The 12787-nt window shown below is 41.2% G+C and overlaps 2 protein-coding genes across 2 annotated transcripts; one reads left to right on the forward strand and one right to left on the reverse strand.

Moving 5' to 3' along the window:
- Positions 1–91: 91 nt before the first annotated feature.
- On the reverse strand, positions 92–7146 carry LOC306744594 (tumor necrosis factor receptor superfamily member 5; the record flags this gene model as incomplete). Its single annotated transcript, XM_079227274.1, has 9 exons — positions 92–273; positions 1422–1571; positions 1925–1975; positions 2988–3095; positions 5072–5148; positions 5648–5741; positions 5854–6000; positions 6934–6937; positions 7117–7146. 9 exons carry the CDS (start codon positions 7144–7146, stop codon positions 92–94), a joined length of 843 nt encoding a protein of 280 aa, XP_079083400.1.
- Positions 7147–8421: 1275 nt separating this feature from the next.
- c1s.2 (complement component 1, s subcomponent .2) lies at positions 8422–12497 on the forward strand (the record flags this gene model as incomplete). The annotated part of the gene is made up of 10 exons (XM_079228098.1): positions 8422–8583; positions 8689–8869; positions 9564–9689; positions 9924–10117; positions 10444–10594; positions 10704–10819; positions 10913–10994; positions 11084–11218; positions 11346–11420; positions 11509–12497. The coding sequence occupies 10 exons, from the start codon at positions 8422–8424 to the stop codon at positions 12315–12317; spliced, it is 2031 nt and encodes a 676-aa protein (XP_079084224.1). The 3' UTR covers positions 12318–12497.
- Between the last annotated feature and the right edge of the window lie 290 nt (positions 12498–12787).

Genomic DNA, 12787 nt, shown 5'->3' on the forward strand with positions numbered 1-12787 from the left:
CAGTTTAAGGTTTGAAACTAGTTGCAGCATCTCCAAGCCGGAAAAGGGCTCGGAGCTCCATCATCATACTGTTGCAAGAATATTTACTTGATTATGTCCCGCACCACTCGTCCTCCTGTGGCTCTGAGTGGGTCCTCAAGAAGTTTAGAGTGCAATATCGGGCACTCCCGTTGATGTGGTTGGAGTCAGTAAATGAAACGGAAGCCTTCAGTGGAGTTATAGGCAGGCTGCCGTCCACGTGCTCTTGTGTGTCGCAGCTGACTACGCTCTCATCTGAGGAGGATAATGAAAAATAAAATCAATGTTCAGAGTGACCATCTTTCAAAGTAATGTTACATCAAACATGCATTGCTCTTTATGTGATTATTGGCCATCTTAATGGGGCTGAAAGCTTTCATGATTATGGGAAGTCAGTATAGACTTGGCAGGAAAAGGGAATTGTGTCTTTGATACTGGTAGGTTGAACACCAGTCTACCAAAAGATAATTTCCCCAGTTGGAGATTTAGAGCACTGTCTAACAAAGGAGTTGAGATTTAGTGACTGTACGGCCACATCATTTTCATATTCATCGAAGCCTCTACATTCTTATGTTTCTTAACTTTTATTCAGGTTTGTCACCAATCTGTACATTTTCCTAATTGGTTCTTATCAAAAAATATATGTACAGTGGCGACAGGTCATTTAGGGCAAGTGAGACAAAGTCCTAAAATAAAAGTGTGGTTAGTGGCGCTTAGAAGTCGATATAGTTTAGATTAATGCACGACACAAAAATCATAAGCTTTCATTCATCATTACTCTAAAATATGAGGTCAGTTTTAAAACCACAATGCGCATGCTCAAAGTTGATTATCTGCTGCTTGATTGGCTTCAGGCTCGTGGTAAGCAGAAGTTGTAAGAAGAAAGAATTATGTGTGAATTATGTTCCATGACCATGTTATTAACCAATCCTCTGGTCAAAGTAATGTGTTGCTTCTGGTGTTTGTTTTACTCCGAGTGGAGAGGTAAAACTTGACAAACATGGCTTCCCAAACTGACGGTGCATTTTGAGAGCATTAAACAGCACGTTGAGGTCAACAGGGATGTTCTCGGTATCATCTGTGGTAAACTGTGGGAACTGGGAAATTACGCAACACGTCAACGATATCTTTTCTCTGAAGTAGTTTTAAGGTGCACCCATGGTTCAGTGGTAACATTTAAGTCACCGACCATGAACCACAATGGTTTGAGTCTTGGGTCTTCTGTTTCACCTGATACCCATCTACTGTATGGCCATACCCTATCGCTCACATTTCCTGTCATCTCTCAAATGTCAAATCTCTTATAAAGACAAAAAAGCCAATACATAAACACTTTAGTTGAATAGTGTAAAACTGGTGTGCGTGTGTGCGTGTGCATGCAGCAGTGTTCAAGGATTCAGCACCTGGGATAAAAAGTGGTAGTTTGCAGCCGTTCACGGCGTAGCTCTCCTGGCAGTGACCGTTCAGCTCTGTGATCGGTAAAGACGTCTCCAGCTGAGTGACCGGTGCTGCTGGGACCATTTCAACCAGAGAAACGGCAACGCTGGAGTCTGCTGTCACATCGTTTATGGCTTCATCAGTATTAATGCAACAAGTATTATCTACTGTAATCATGACGTATTATGATAGTTTAATAGTTTATCTAACTTGGAACCTAGTACTGGTTATTCAAGACAAAAGGTTTGTATTATAATCTATAATCTCTCACAATCTAATAGTCATTTCTGCGGCACCAATAGTGATTAAGATGTGAAGTGTGATTACTGTAAGTATATGATCAACTTTGTTACTAAGAAAATGTATTTATACGTCTTAAATCATACATCAATACACATGTAAAATTCACCACAGATCTTTGTGACTCATAATTGTATTGTTACTCTTCAGATATATATGAAAAACTCACCTCCTGTAGACTTGAAAGGGTGTTGTAAAAATGTCCTAGTTTCATTTTTCTCTGTGGAAAGAAAAGTCAGACTTGACTCACAGCAGTTCCAAATGGCGTCACGTTTTGAAGATGGACAAAATGATCAACCGTTTATATAAAGCATGTCAATGCAGCATCATGGCGTGTTAGTGTGTTTGTGGTAATGGCCCAGCATCGTTATCGGTCTTGTCTCCTGGCCCTGTGTTAAAATGTACACGGATATATTTAATTTAGGTCAAACCAAATTACAACAGACAGGGACTCACAGCTAATTGTTGCCCTAGTGATCACGAATGAAATAATCCAGCCACCAGAAGTGTGAGTGACTCCCTGAGAGATCTCCTCCAGGCATGTTTTAAGACATTCAAGACTTAAGATATTTCAACATTGTATTCTAGGATATAACATGTGTCAGTATTCTGACTCCAGCTTTTAGGTATCTTAAAATAGGTAGTACGTGATCCTTGCACTCCTCTATCGTGTCAGATGCATACTGGAGTTTTAAACTAGTTGTGAAGCACAACCTTTTCTCGATTAATTGTATTTTGTATATGTAATTTCCAGTATTGGCACATTGCTTCACTGGAAACACAGTAAATGTCAATGAAATTCAACAGAACGTCAGCCAAAACAATCCTGAGACTGCATGCGTAGGACCTGTTTCTCTGTATGAGTTGTTTGTTGTCTGTGAAGCCTGCGTCATATTATACCAAACAGTTGTCAGACTGAATATCTACAGGATGTGGTTTGTCATGCTCACCGAGCTTGTTTAACGTCACCTTAAACCGCTTCTAACTTAACTTTCTGGGTAATTCACTTTCTTCTTTTGTGACACAATTAATATGAAAAAAAATCAGGTAATGTAAATGTAATTTGACCTAACATAAGCAGTGACCTTCAACTGCACACTTCAAAGTAAATGGTGTCTCTGAGCTGTGTGCGTAGTTAGTGAGCGGGCATGTCTGTACATTGCTTTGTTGACTCCAAAGTGTGTGAAAAACAGTGATGAAACGCACCAACGCATGCCACACGTTGTACACACCTGCTCTGTATGACTTGCGTTTTGCCCTCCAGCAGATGAGTCCGAACAGGATGAGTGCGGTCAACAAGAGTCCTGACCACAAGGCTGTGGGTAATATCCAGGGACAATCTGGTAAACAGAGAGAGGAGATTTCAGAGTGACCTAAATACATTTTAATGAGGTCCTCCTCCTGATTTCACACCGCAACGTATCTTCTGGGATGTAAAGAGGGAGTGAGTGATTACTGAATACTCCTCTTGATTCCTCATTAATCATATTGAAGGCAAGGAATGAAATGACTGTGCCTATAAAAAAGGAATTAATTTCTATTCAGTTTCTATGATGAATGCAGCCAATATTCACAGTTTTTTTAGCTTTGATTTAGTCTAGTTTAGTCTCTGTTCTTAGGGAAATATAATGGCTCTACATCTACTAAATGCTCGACTAAGTCTGCCAGCTAGTCGTTAACTGTTGGTGGTTTTTCAAAGCTGCCTGTTTTGGCCAGAAATGCCACCATGGGAGCCGTGAAAGGGAACCAAAGTTCATAGCGAGTCGCTATGGAGCTCAGTAGACCCCTTTCACATTGGCATTTATTGTTTTCATGTTGGTATGTGATACATTTTTGTTATACAAATATACACTCACCTAAAGGATTATTAGGAACACCATACTAATACTGTGTTTGACCCCCTTTCGCCTTCAGAACTGCCTTAATTCTACGTGGCATTGATTCAACAAGGTGCTGAAAGCATTCTTTAGAAATGTTGGCCCATATTGATAGGATAGCATCTTGCAGTTGATGGAGATTTGTGGGATGCACATCCAGGGCACGAAGCTCTCATTCCACCACATCCCAAAGATGCTCTATTGGGTTGAGATCTGGTGACTGTGGGGGCCATTTTAGTACAGTGAACTCATTGTCATGTTCAAGAAACCAATTAGAAATGATTCGAGCTTTGTGACATGGTGCATTATCCTGCTGGAAGTAGCCATCAGAGGATGGGTACATGGTGGCCATAAAGGGATGGACATGTTCAGAAATAATGCTCAGGTAGGCCGTGGCATTTAAACGATGCCCAATTGGCACTAAGGGGCCTAAAGAGTGCCAAGAAAACATCCCCCACACCATTACACCACCACCACCAGCCTGCACAGTGGTAACAAGGCATGATGGATCCATGTTCTCATTCTGTTTACGCCAAATTCTGACTCTACCATCTGAATGTCTCAACAGAAATCGAGACTCATCAGACCAGGCAATATTTTTCCAGTCTTCAACTGTCCAATTTTGGTGAGCTCTAGCAAATTGTAGCCTCTTTTTCCTATTTGTAGTGGAGATGAGTGGTACCCGGTGGGGTCTTCTGCTGTTGTAGCCCATCCGCCTCAAGGTTGTGCGTGTTGTGGCTTCACAAATGCTTTGCTGCATACCTCGGTTGTAACGAGTGGTTATTTCAGTCAAAGTTACTCTTCTATCAGCTTGAATCAGTCGGCCCATTCTCCTCTGACCTCTAGCATCAACAAGGCATTTACGCCCACAGGACTGCCACATACTGGATGTTTTTCCCTTTTCACACCATTCTTTGTAAACCCTAGAAATGGTTGTGCGTGAAAATCCCAGTAACTGAGCAGATTGTGAAATACTCAGACCGGCCCGTCTGGCACCAACAACCATGCCACGCTCAAAATTGCTTAAATCACCTTTCTTTCCCATTCTGACATTCAGTTTGGAGTTCAAGAGATTGTCTTGACCAGGACCACACCCCTAAATGCATTGAAGCAACTGCCATGTGATTGGTTGATTAGATAATTGCATTAATGAGAAATTGAACAGGTGTTCCTAATAATCCTATAGGTGAGTGTAGATTACTGCAGCTTTAATGTCTATTCTCGTAAGGTAACCCTTGATAGCCATAGTCACAACGACTGAATCACCCCATCAGACACATACTAACAAGTGGCTTTCACTACTCTCTTTTGCTGTGATACTTATACTTCCTCTAGTTTGGTCATATGACATAGGAACCTTTTTACTTAAAAAGATTTTACGATCTAAAGAGATGATATACATTTATAGCAACAGCCGTAATGTTAAAATGGAGACTTACGAGATTTGAAGTTGCCACAGATGGAATCAGTTGTTGTGGTCCCTGGAGTTGTCAACACTCTTCCGAAGTCCTCACACCTGAAAACAACATACAAACCCAAACTAATTAGTATTCATACAATGTGTAGTGTATCTATAACTAGGGTTGCAAAAGGTTGGTCAATTTCTGTTCAATTTCAGGAAAGGAAGTTAAGCTCAGGAATTTACATAAAAATAACACTTTTTTATTAGTGAACTTATTGAGAGGGAAAACACACAAGAAGTCCATGGAGAGGATATGGAGGCTTTTTTAAGGGGTGTGCTATGTTTGTCCCTGTGTACAACCTACTGGATGGGGCATGTAAACACTTCAGAGAAGCTCAAGAAACCGTTCCTCCAGTGTGGAGGAAATATAGTCACAGCGGTTTTGATGTGGATGTTTCGGGCTTGCAGGCTGATAATGTCAACCCAAATGTGTTTTTCTTTTGCTGTGACTTGATGGATGACTAATACATCATGCAAATCATATTCCATCACATTACATACATTGAAATCCTTCAGCTTAAAAAAAAAAACAATAGTGGAGAGGCAGCCTGACCTGGTATGTGGTTGACAGGCCGACTGGAAATCTGTCACGTTGCTGAAGGCTCCGTCTGGACACGGAGCACAGATCGTGTCATTCGTGTGAGTGGCTGCAAAAAGGAACACATTTTTTCAGTGGCCATTTTGTACTGTGCTTTGTATGGTGGGAATGTTTTCTGTACTGCATGGTAATTTACTTTGCATTTTACAATGGAAGCTTACCTTGAACCTTGACCCCTTCGCCCGGATTGCAGTTGGTCAGTACCCAGCAGTGGTCACAGTGATCGTTGCTACAGTAGAAACCCGGCATGCACCTACACACCGTATTCTCTTGAGCTGTACAGTCCTTTACTTTCCTCAGATTGTTAACTGAAAGAGTCAAAGAGAGATATAGTTTGTGCTAGGATCAGTCTTCTGCTGCTGCTACTGAGGTATCTCGTTTATTTGTGTGTAAACATTTGGTCACTGTTAAGGATTTAGCCGTGGTATAAGAAGTACTCTATACTTTTACTTGAAGTAAAAGTAGCAATACATCAATGTAATACTACTGTGTTGCAAGTACAAGTCCTGCATTCAAAATGTTACTAAAGTTAAATAATTAGCATTGAAATATACTTAAAGTACCAAAAGTACAAGTACTATTTATGCAAAATGGCACATTTTAGAATAATATTGTATCACTAGATTATAATTAGGGATGCATTATATGTAAGCGTCACCAGTGTTGCAGCTTTTTGCATCTCTCTAACTGTTTCTGTATTGTTTGGCATCTCTGCAGTTATTTGGTGTTTCTGTAGTTGTTTTTTGTATCTCTTTATAGTCACTTTACAGTCCAAACAGAGGCTTTGGTCCTGGGGGCCCATTTAGTTATTAACTTAAATTAAATTGACTGGACTTGTCTTGGCTTGTCCCTCCAAGCTGTAAAAACATTCAAAGCTGGTTCAACTTGAAACAGCAATCTCTCCCACTGCCTTAGAAATATGAGTTAACTAAACTTGAATCATTGTTTCAGATTCTTCTCAATATTTAGGTTTACTGTTCACTTTTTCTTGATCACAATTACATTTCTTTCCAGTTCCATTCTCATTTGACACACACATGTTACAGCTGTTTGTGCTGGTGTTTTGTACCAGTTATTGCAAAGACAATACATGAGGCTGTGTGTGTGTGTGGGACTTACTGGAACTGCAGTGCCGGCAGACGTGACATTTAGGCAAGTGGTTTTTTGTGGCTGTGTACCCACCAGGTACACATTTGCCACATTTGGTTGTATGTGTGTCGTCACACTCAGCCAGCATGTACTGTCCTGAGAGAGAAAACGGAGATATACAGAATAATCTGTTAGGCTGTAAGGAAAATACAGTGTGTGAGGAACGCTAAATAAATACTGTGCTGTGGTGCACAGTTCTATAAAGAAGTTTGTCATCCGACGAGAAAAGATAGTTAAGATAAGTGAGTAACTGTATCTTTAAGAGGGTGACTGACCTGCAGCACAGCGATCACAGCATATCCCATCTTTTTGGGTGTACTTATCCTCACTTGTGCAATTCATATTCACAGTTGTTGCCCATTCGATTACAGTCCTCCACCTGTGTGTAAAATATCTAAGTTGAAGACGACGATGACAATCTTTCTCTATACACTCTTCCTTGAAACCGGCTCATACCATTTGGAATGACAGCTATTTAATTATCTTAACTCAAGGAGCATCATTCAAGGTGCAATCGCTTTACCCGTTCTCCTTGTCTGACTATCTCTACTCTCTTTCTGCTGTCGGAACTGTCTGTGACTGCAGATGTGTTTCCCCTTCTCAGTCTGCCTTACCTACTTCTCATGTCTTTTCTAATCCTACACGGTGGAAAACCCCAGTGACCCTAATCTGCTGTTTCCCCCTCCATTTCTCTCTCTCTCTGTCTCTTTCTCTGTCTGTCGCTCCTCGTTTCCTTCCTGTCCTAGCCCTCTCACTGCGTAAGCTGTAAGATGTGTGTGTGTGTTTCCGTATAGCTACAGGACCAAAGACTGATTTTGGCACACTTACTGCGCATAGCAAAGCAGCACAATGAAACATTTCCTCTCTCCACTACACCCTTTCCTTTCACTACATCACCATTGTTTCCACTGAACCTTTGTCCCAGTGGCGCAGGGATGTTGCTCAGCTTACACTGCAAAGAGATTTTCTAGTTAACAGTCGATCTAAAAGGTTTTTGGCTCGGTCTGTCTTCCTGCCATCCCACTTGCCAGCAGTCACTCCCTCGTTACTGCAAACATACAACAAAACTATGTAGCTTCATAAAACGCCTACGTTTGCAAAATATGAGTGAGAGAGAAAGGGGGGTAGCGAGAAAGAATAAATTATGGAGAAAAGGGGAAGGAGAGAAGTTGATGTAGTTTATTTGAGAAGAGATTTGATCGGATCACGATGATACAATTGAGGTGGGTTTGGATTTGTTCATTGTAGTACATTAATACAGATTACCACACTGTAATAATTAGCAAAATATGTGTGGAGTACTTGTAAGATAGGGGATGTTAATGCATTTGGGTTATGGCATTGTGAATGAGTATTTTTGTGATTTATGCATCATCGTCTCTGGTGCTCTGGCATTTTTTTATGTAACTGAGCTTTCTCACCTTAAGTAGTACTTTTTTCTTTCTCAACTTTGTGGTCCTTGCTGTTTCTCCGCTTGCCTCTCCTTTCCTTTACAATGTATCACCTCCTCCTTGAATATTCATACCTTTCATACCTTCCCCAGTCTTCTGCTTCTCCTATGCTCCCACCCAGCCTACTCGATGCTGCTGGGATGGGTGGAGTCTCCAGGGTATCCCACTGGATATTTGCCACATGCCAGTCTAAACTGGAGCAGGTGTGCCCACAAGGGTCACACCATCTCCATCAAGCTCATCCACCTGGACATGGAGGACAGCCAAGACTGTGAAAACGACGCAATAAAGGTCAGGGGTCATGATACACTTCAAATGGTTGTCCCGTAAGAAGTCAAGGTTAATAACTGATTACAGTAATGCAATTGTATCCTCTACAATACCATTTTTTTCCAGGTCTTTTCAAATGGAAACCTAATCTCAGTTCTGTGTGGCAAAAGGGAATTTGAGGAGCTTCAGTCCACTGTGAATCCCTTGCTCGTCTCCTCCCCCGGTGGCTGCCTCTCTCTCACGTTCCACTCCGACTACTCAAACACCAAGAGGCACACCGGCTTCAGAGGGTTTTATACCGATCAGGGTGAGATGTAGAGAGGGAAATAAATGAAATACTGAGTTGTTAGAGTCCCACCAAAGTCCATTGTTTGTGTGCCCATTTATTTTTCCATGTTCCCAAGGAGATTTAATATGTATTCCATCATTGTGAATATTTTTGTAATCACAGTTAGGAAAGTGATATTTTTAGACAATAATTCACAATGGTTGGAGTGTATTGCTGTTAAATCTGAATTGGAAACAGTTACTTTTTAAGTTATATTTAATGTGAAAACTTAAAAAATAATCAGCGTTGAGGGTTATTTTGTCTCAGGTGAGTTGCATTTATTTTCCAAATCTGAAATAAATAAGTAAAGCCTACATGCTTCTGAGCAATCTTCAGCATGAAGATTTTCAGTTTCATGTCAAAGGAACTGACTGTGGCTGATGTCTAACTCCTGACCAACGGCCTCCCCTTTGTACAGAGCAGGCTAGTGGTTTCCCCTGTTTCCAGAGTGTATGCTAAGCTAAACTAAGCTAAGCTAAGCGGCTGGTGGCTCCAGCTATGTCTTTTAAGTATAAACATGAGAGTGGTGTTGATCGTCTGCTTCTGACAGTGTTTTACTGTGAGAGTAGTTGTATGCCAAATTCCTGGGGTTTAGTAGTAAGTGAATCATCATTACCACCAAAACAACAAATATCCAACGATTCCTTTAAACGGACCTCTTTTGCTCTCTCAGACTTTGATGAATGTAAGGACGACCCTGACCACGGATGCACCCAGTTCTGTCACAACTACATCGGAGGGTACCACTGCTCCTGTCGCCACGGTTACTACCTGGATGTGGACAAACACACTTGCACGGGTACAAATAATCGCATGACTAAGATCAGTTAATAGCGTACAGAATGAGGAGTTCAAATTAGACAGAGGTAGACAAATCAAGGAAGGCAAAACAAAACTGAAAGATGAAGTGAAAATGAGGAAATAGAGAAAGCAGAAGCAGGACAGAGGAGGAGAATCACACGATATAGAGGATGATTGTGTAATCATTGATTTCGTTGACTGTGATGACAATGAAATGTTTTCTTCAACACAGTGAGTTGCACTCAGGATCTGTCAGGGCTGCACCATGGTGACATATCCAGTCCCTCCTGGCCTGCTCCCTATGCAGAGAATACTAACTGCCAGTACACCTTGTCTGTGGAGGCCACCCTGCAACTGGAGTTGCACTTTTATGAAGATTTCGATGTAGAGGAAAGCCCTGATGGTCAATGCATAGATGCACTGAGGGTAGGTATTGAGTTAAAAATACTTAAATACCACATTTTTCTAAATCTTAGAACTGGACAGAGCAGGAAACAAAGGGGAAGTTCAGACAAAAGCATTGTAACCATGGATTTAACAACAAATACATTTTTATAATTGTGTCTTTCTCTTCAGTGGGAATATTTGTGCAAACCTGTTTTTTCTTTTATATTTGCAGTGAGTCATTTTCTGGGCACTGTACAGGCTGAGGGACACTTACACATGCATGTTTCACAAGAGGACATGAGCAGAGAGGAAGCGGAGACATGTACAATGTGAGACATTCATTACCTTTAGTGTTGTGCTTGCAGATTGAGACTTCCTCTGGGATTCTGGGGCCATTCTGTGGCCACACGCCTCCCCCATCTCCCTTTCTCACTCACTCACATCGTGTCCAAATCCGCTTCACCTCTGATGGCTTTGGCACGAATAAAGGCTTCAGTCTCCGCTTCAGTACCAGAGGTACTGCAGCCTCCTCACTTGTGACACGATGGGAAAGCAGCAGTATTTGTCATGAAATGTGTTGGGCACTGATCACAAATGATCATGATTGTTCTTTTGTAAATTACAGACAAGGTCTGTCCAGCAGTGGTGGCCTCGCACTCCACTGTGACTCCTCAGCAACCAGAATCTCAAAAGGGTGAAACAGTGACAGTAACTTGTGATCTTGGCTACTTTCTACATACTGTGAGTATACAGGGAACCAGACGTTTTAATATATTTACATGTGATGTATTTAAGCCCCTTTTAAGCTAATTTAGTTCTCCTTTTGCAAAGTAGCCAGGCACCCAGGCCCTGACATCACAGTATGTGGCGATGTGTCAGAATACAGGCGTATGGATTCCCAATTACGCCTGTGAACGTGAGTTTGACTGCAACCCCTTTTTCTGAAATTTTGTCTTGAATTTCTTTTTTTCACATTGTCTTCCACAATGTCCCCCCCATGTGTAGCTGTGGATTGTGGATTTCTTGATATCCCAAAAGATGGCATCCTTCAGTTGGTGGGCTCAGATAACCCACATACTCAGTACAAAGACCAGATTCAGTTTAACTGCACCTCAAAGTACTACACACTGGAAGGAGATGGTGATTATAAGAAGCTTGTTCACATCTATTTTATGATTCCTTTCCATGACTAGCTTTTAAGGCTAAAAAGTGTTCTGTTTTTTAAATCATTCATTTTTTCACTAAAATGCTCTCTCCAATCTTTCAGACTTGTACACTTGCAGTGCCAATGGTGAATGGGTATCAGCTGGAGGCCAGACAGAGATGCCGAAATGCATTGAAGGTACGACCATCAATGCATTTCTCATAGTTTCTCACATTAGCCACTTTTGAATCATACAAATCTATTCAAGACTTCTTGTGTTTTTCAGTGTGCGGGAAGCCTGAAAATCAACCCGCAGGTGCAGGCAGAATTTTAGGAGGTCAGAATGCAAACATGGGAGAGATACCGTGGCATCTTTTGATTAAAGCGCCGAATAGAGGAGGAGCTTCTTTGATCAATGACCGATGGGCTGTCACAGCAGCTCATGTCGTGGAAACAGCAGAGGAAACCTCTTTGAGCCTGTATGGTGGACTGATAGATGGAAGAACGACATCAACTATGACAAATGTAGTTGTCATGGACAGTGAGAGGATCATAATTCATCCTGACTACATCAAAGGCATTCCTCTTGCACAACGCACTAATTTTGACAATGATATTGCTCTTATTAGATTATCTTCGAGGGTGAATTTAGGCCCAAACATCCTTCCCATTTGTCTGCCAAATGTAAACAGGGGCCTGTTGGATACTGAGCAAGGCACAGTGTCAGGCTGGGGGAAAACAGAATCAAGGACGGAGGGTCGTTTAGTCACATCTGCTTTGTTAAAATACGCTCATATCGGTGTCTACCCCCTTAGAGTGTGTAAGAATACACCTTACACACATACAACTAAGAAACGTATGACTTTCACTAATAACATGTTCTGTGCTGGAGCACCGGGAAAGGACAGCTGCCAGCAAGACAGTGGAGGTCCGTTTGTTTTGCCCATGTTGACTGGAGGCAGTGAGACATATCATCTGACTGGCATTGTGTCCTGGGGACCCCCCTGTGAAGATAGGCAGTACAAGGGTTATTACACCAAGGTGGCTAGTTATGTGGACTGGATTAAGGAGACAATAGAAGCAACAGAAAAGTAGGGAAAGATGAAAGATGAAAGATGAGGGCGAAAATACTTTTCTGCTAAACATAATAATGTAATCAAGTTCAGGAAATGTTTTTGAAAATAAAGGCTACAATCTTGTAATCAAATGTACCAACATGAATACCATTATGCTGTGATCGCATTGTTATTTCATACTTACTTTTTTGGAATAAAGGAATTTGAAAATCAACTGCAGAGAATGTGTGTTTAAACCAATGTAATAATATACTGTAATTTTGTCTGTTAATCATCAGATACACACAAAACACTGGAATACTTCGTATTTTTGTATTTATTTCATAATGTATACATGTGTCTTTCACTCAGCACTGAATGTTTCACCGATGAAGCTTTTTATCAGACACAAATACCCTCACATTTAAAACAACCACTTTAATAACTCATGTTGTTGCTTTGTTTCAAAACGCAACAATTCAGCTGGATCTTAATATGTATGATATGTGG

This window comes from Taurulus bubalis, assembly GCF_910589615.1.
Source record: "Taurulus bubalis genome assembly, chromosome: 12".
NCBI lineage: Eukaryota > Metazoa > Chordata > Actinopteri > Perciformes > Cottidae > Taurulus > Taurulus bubalis.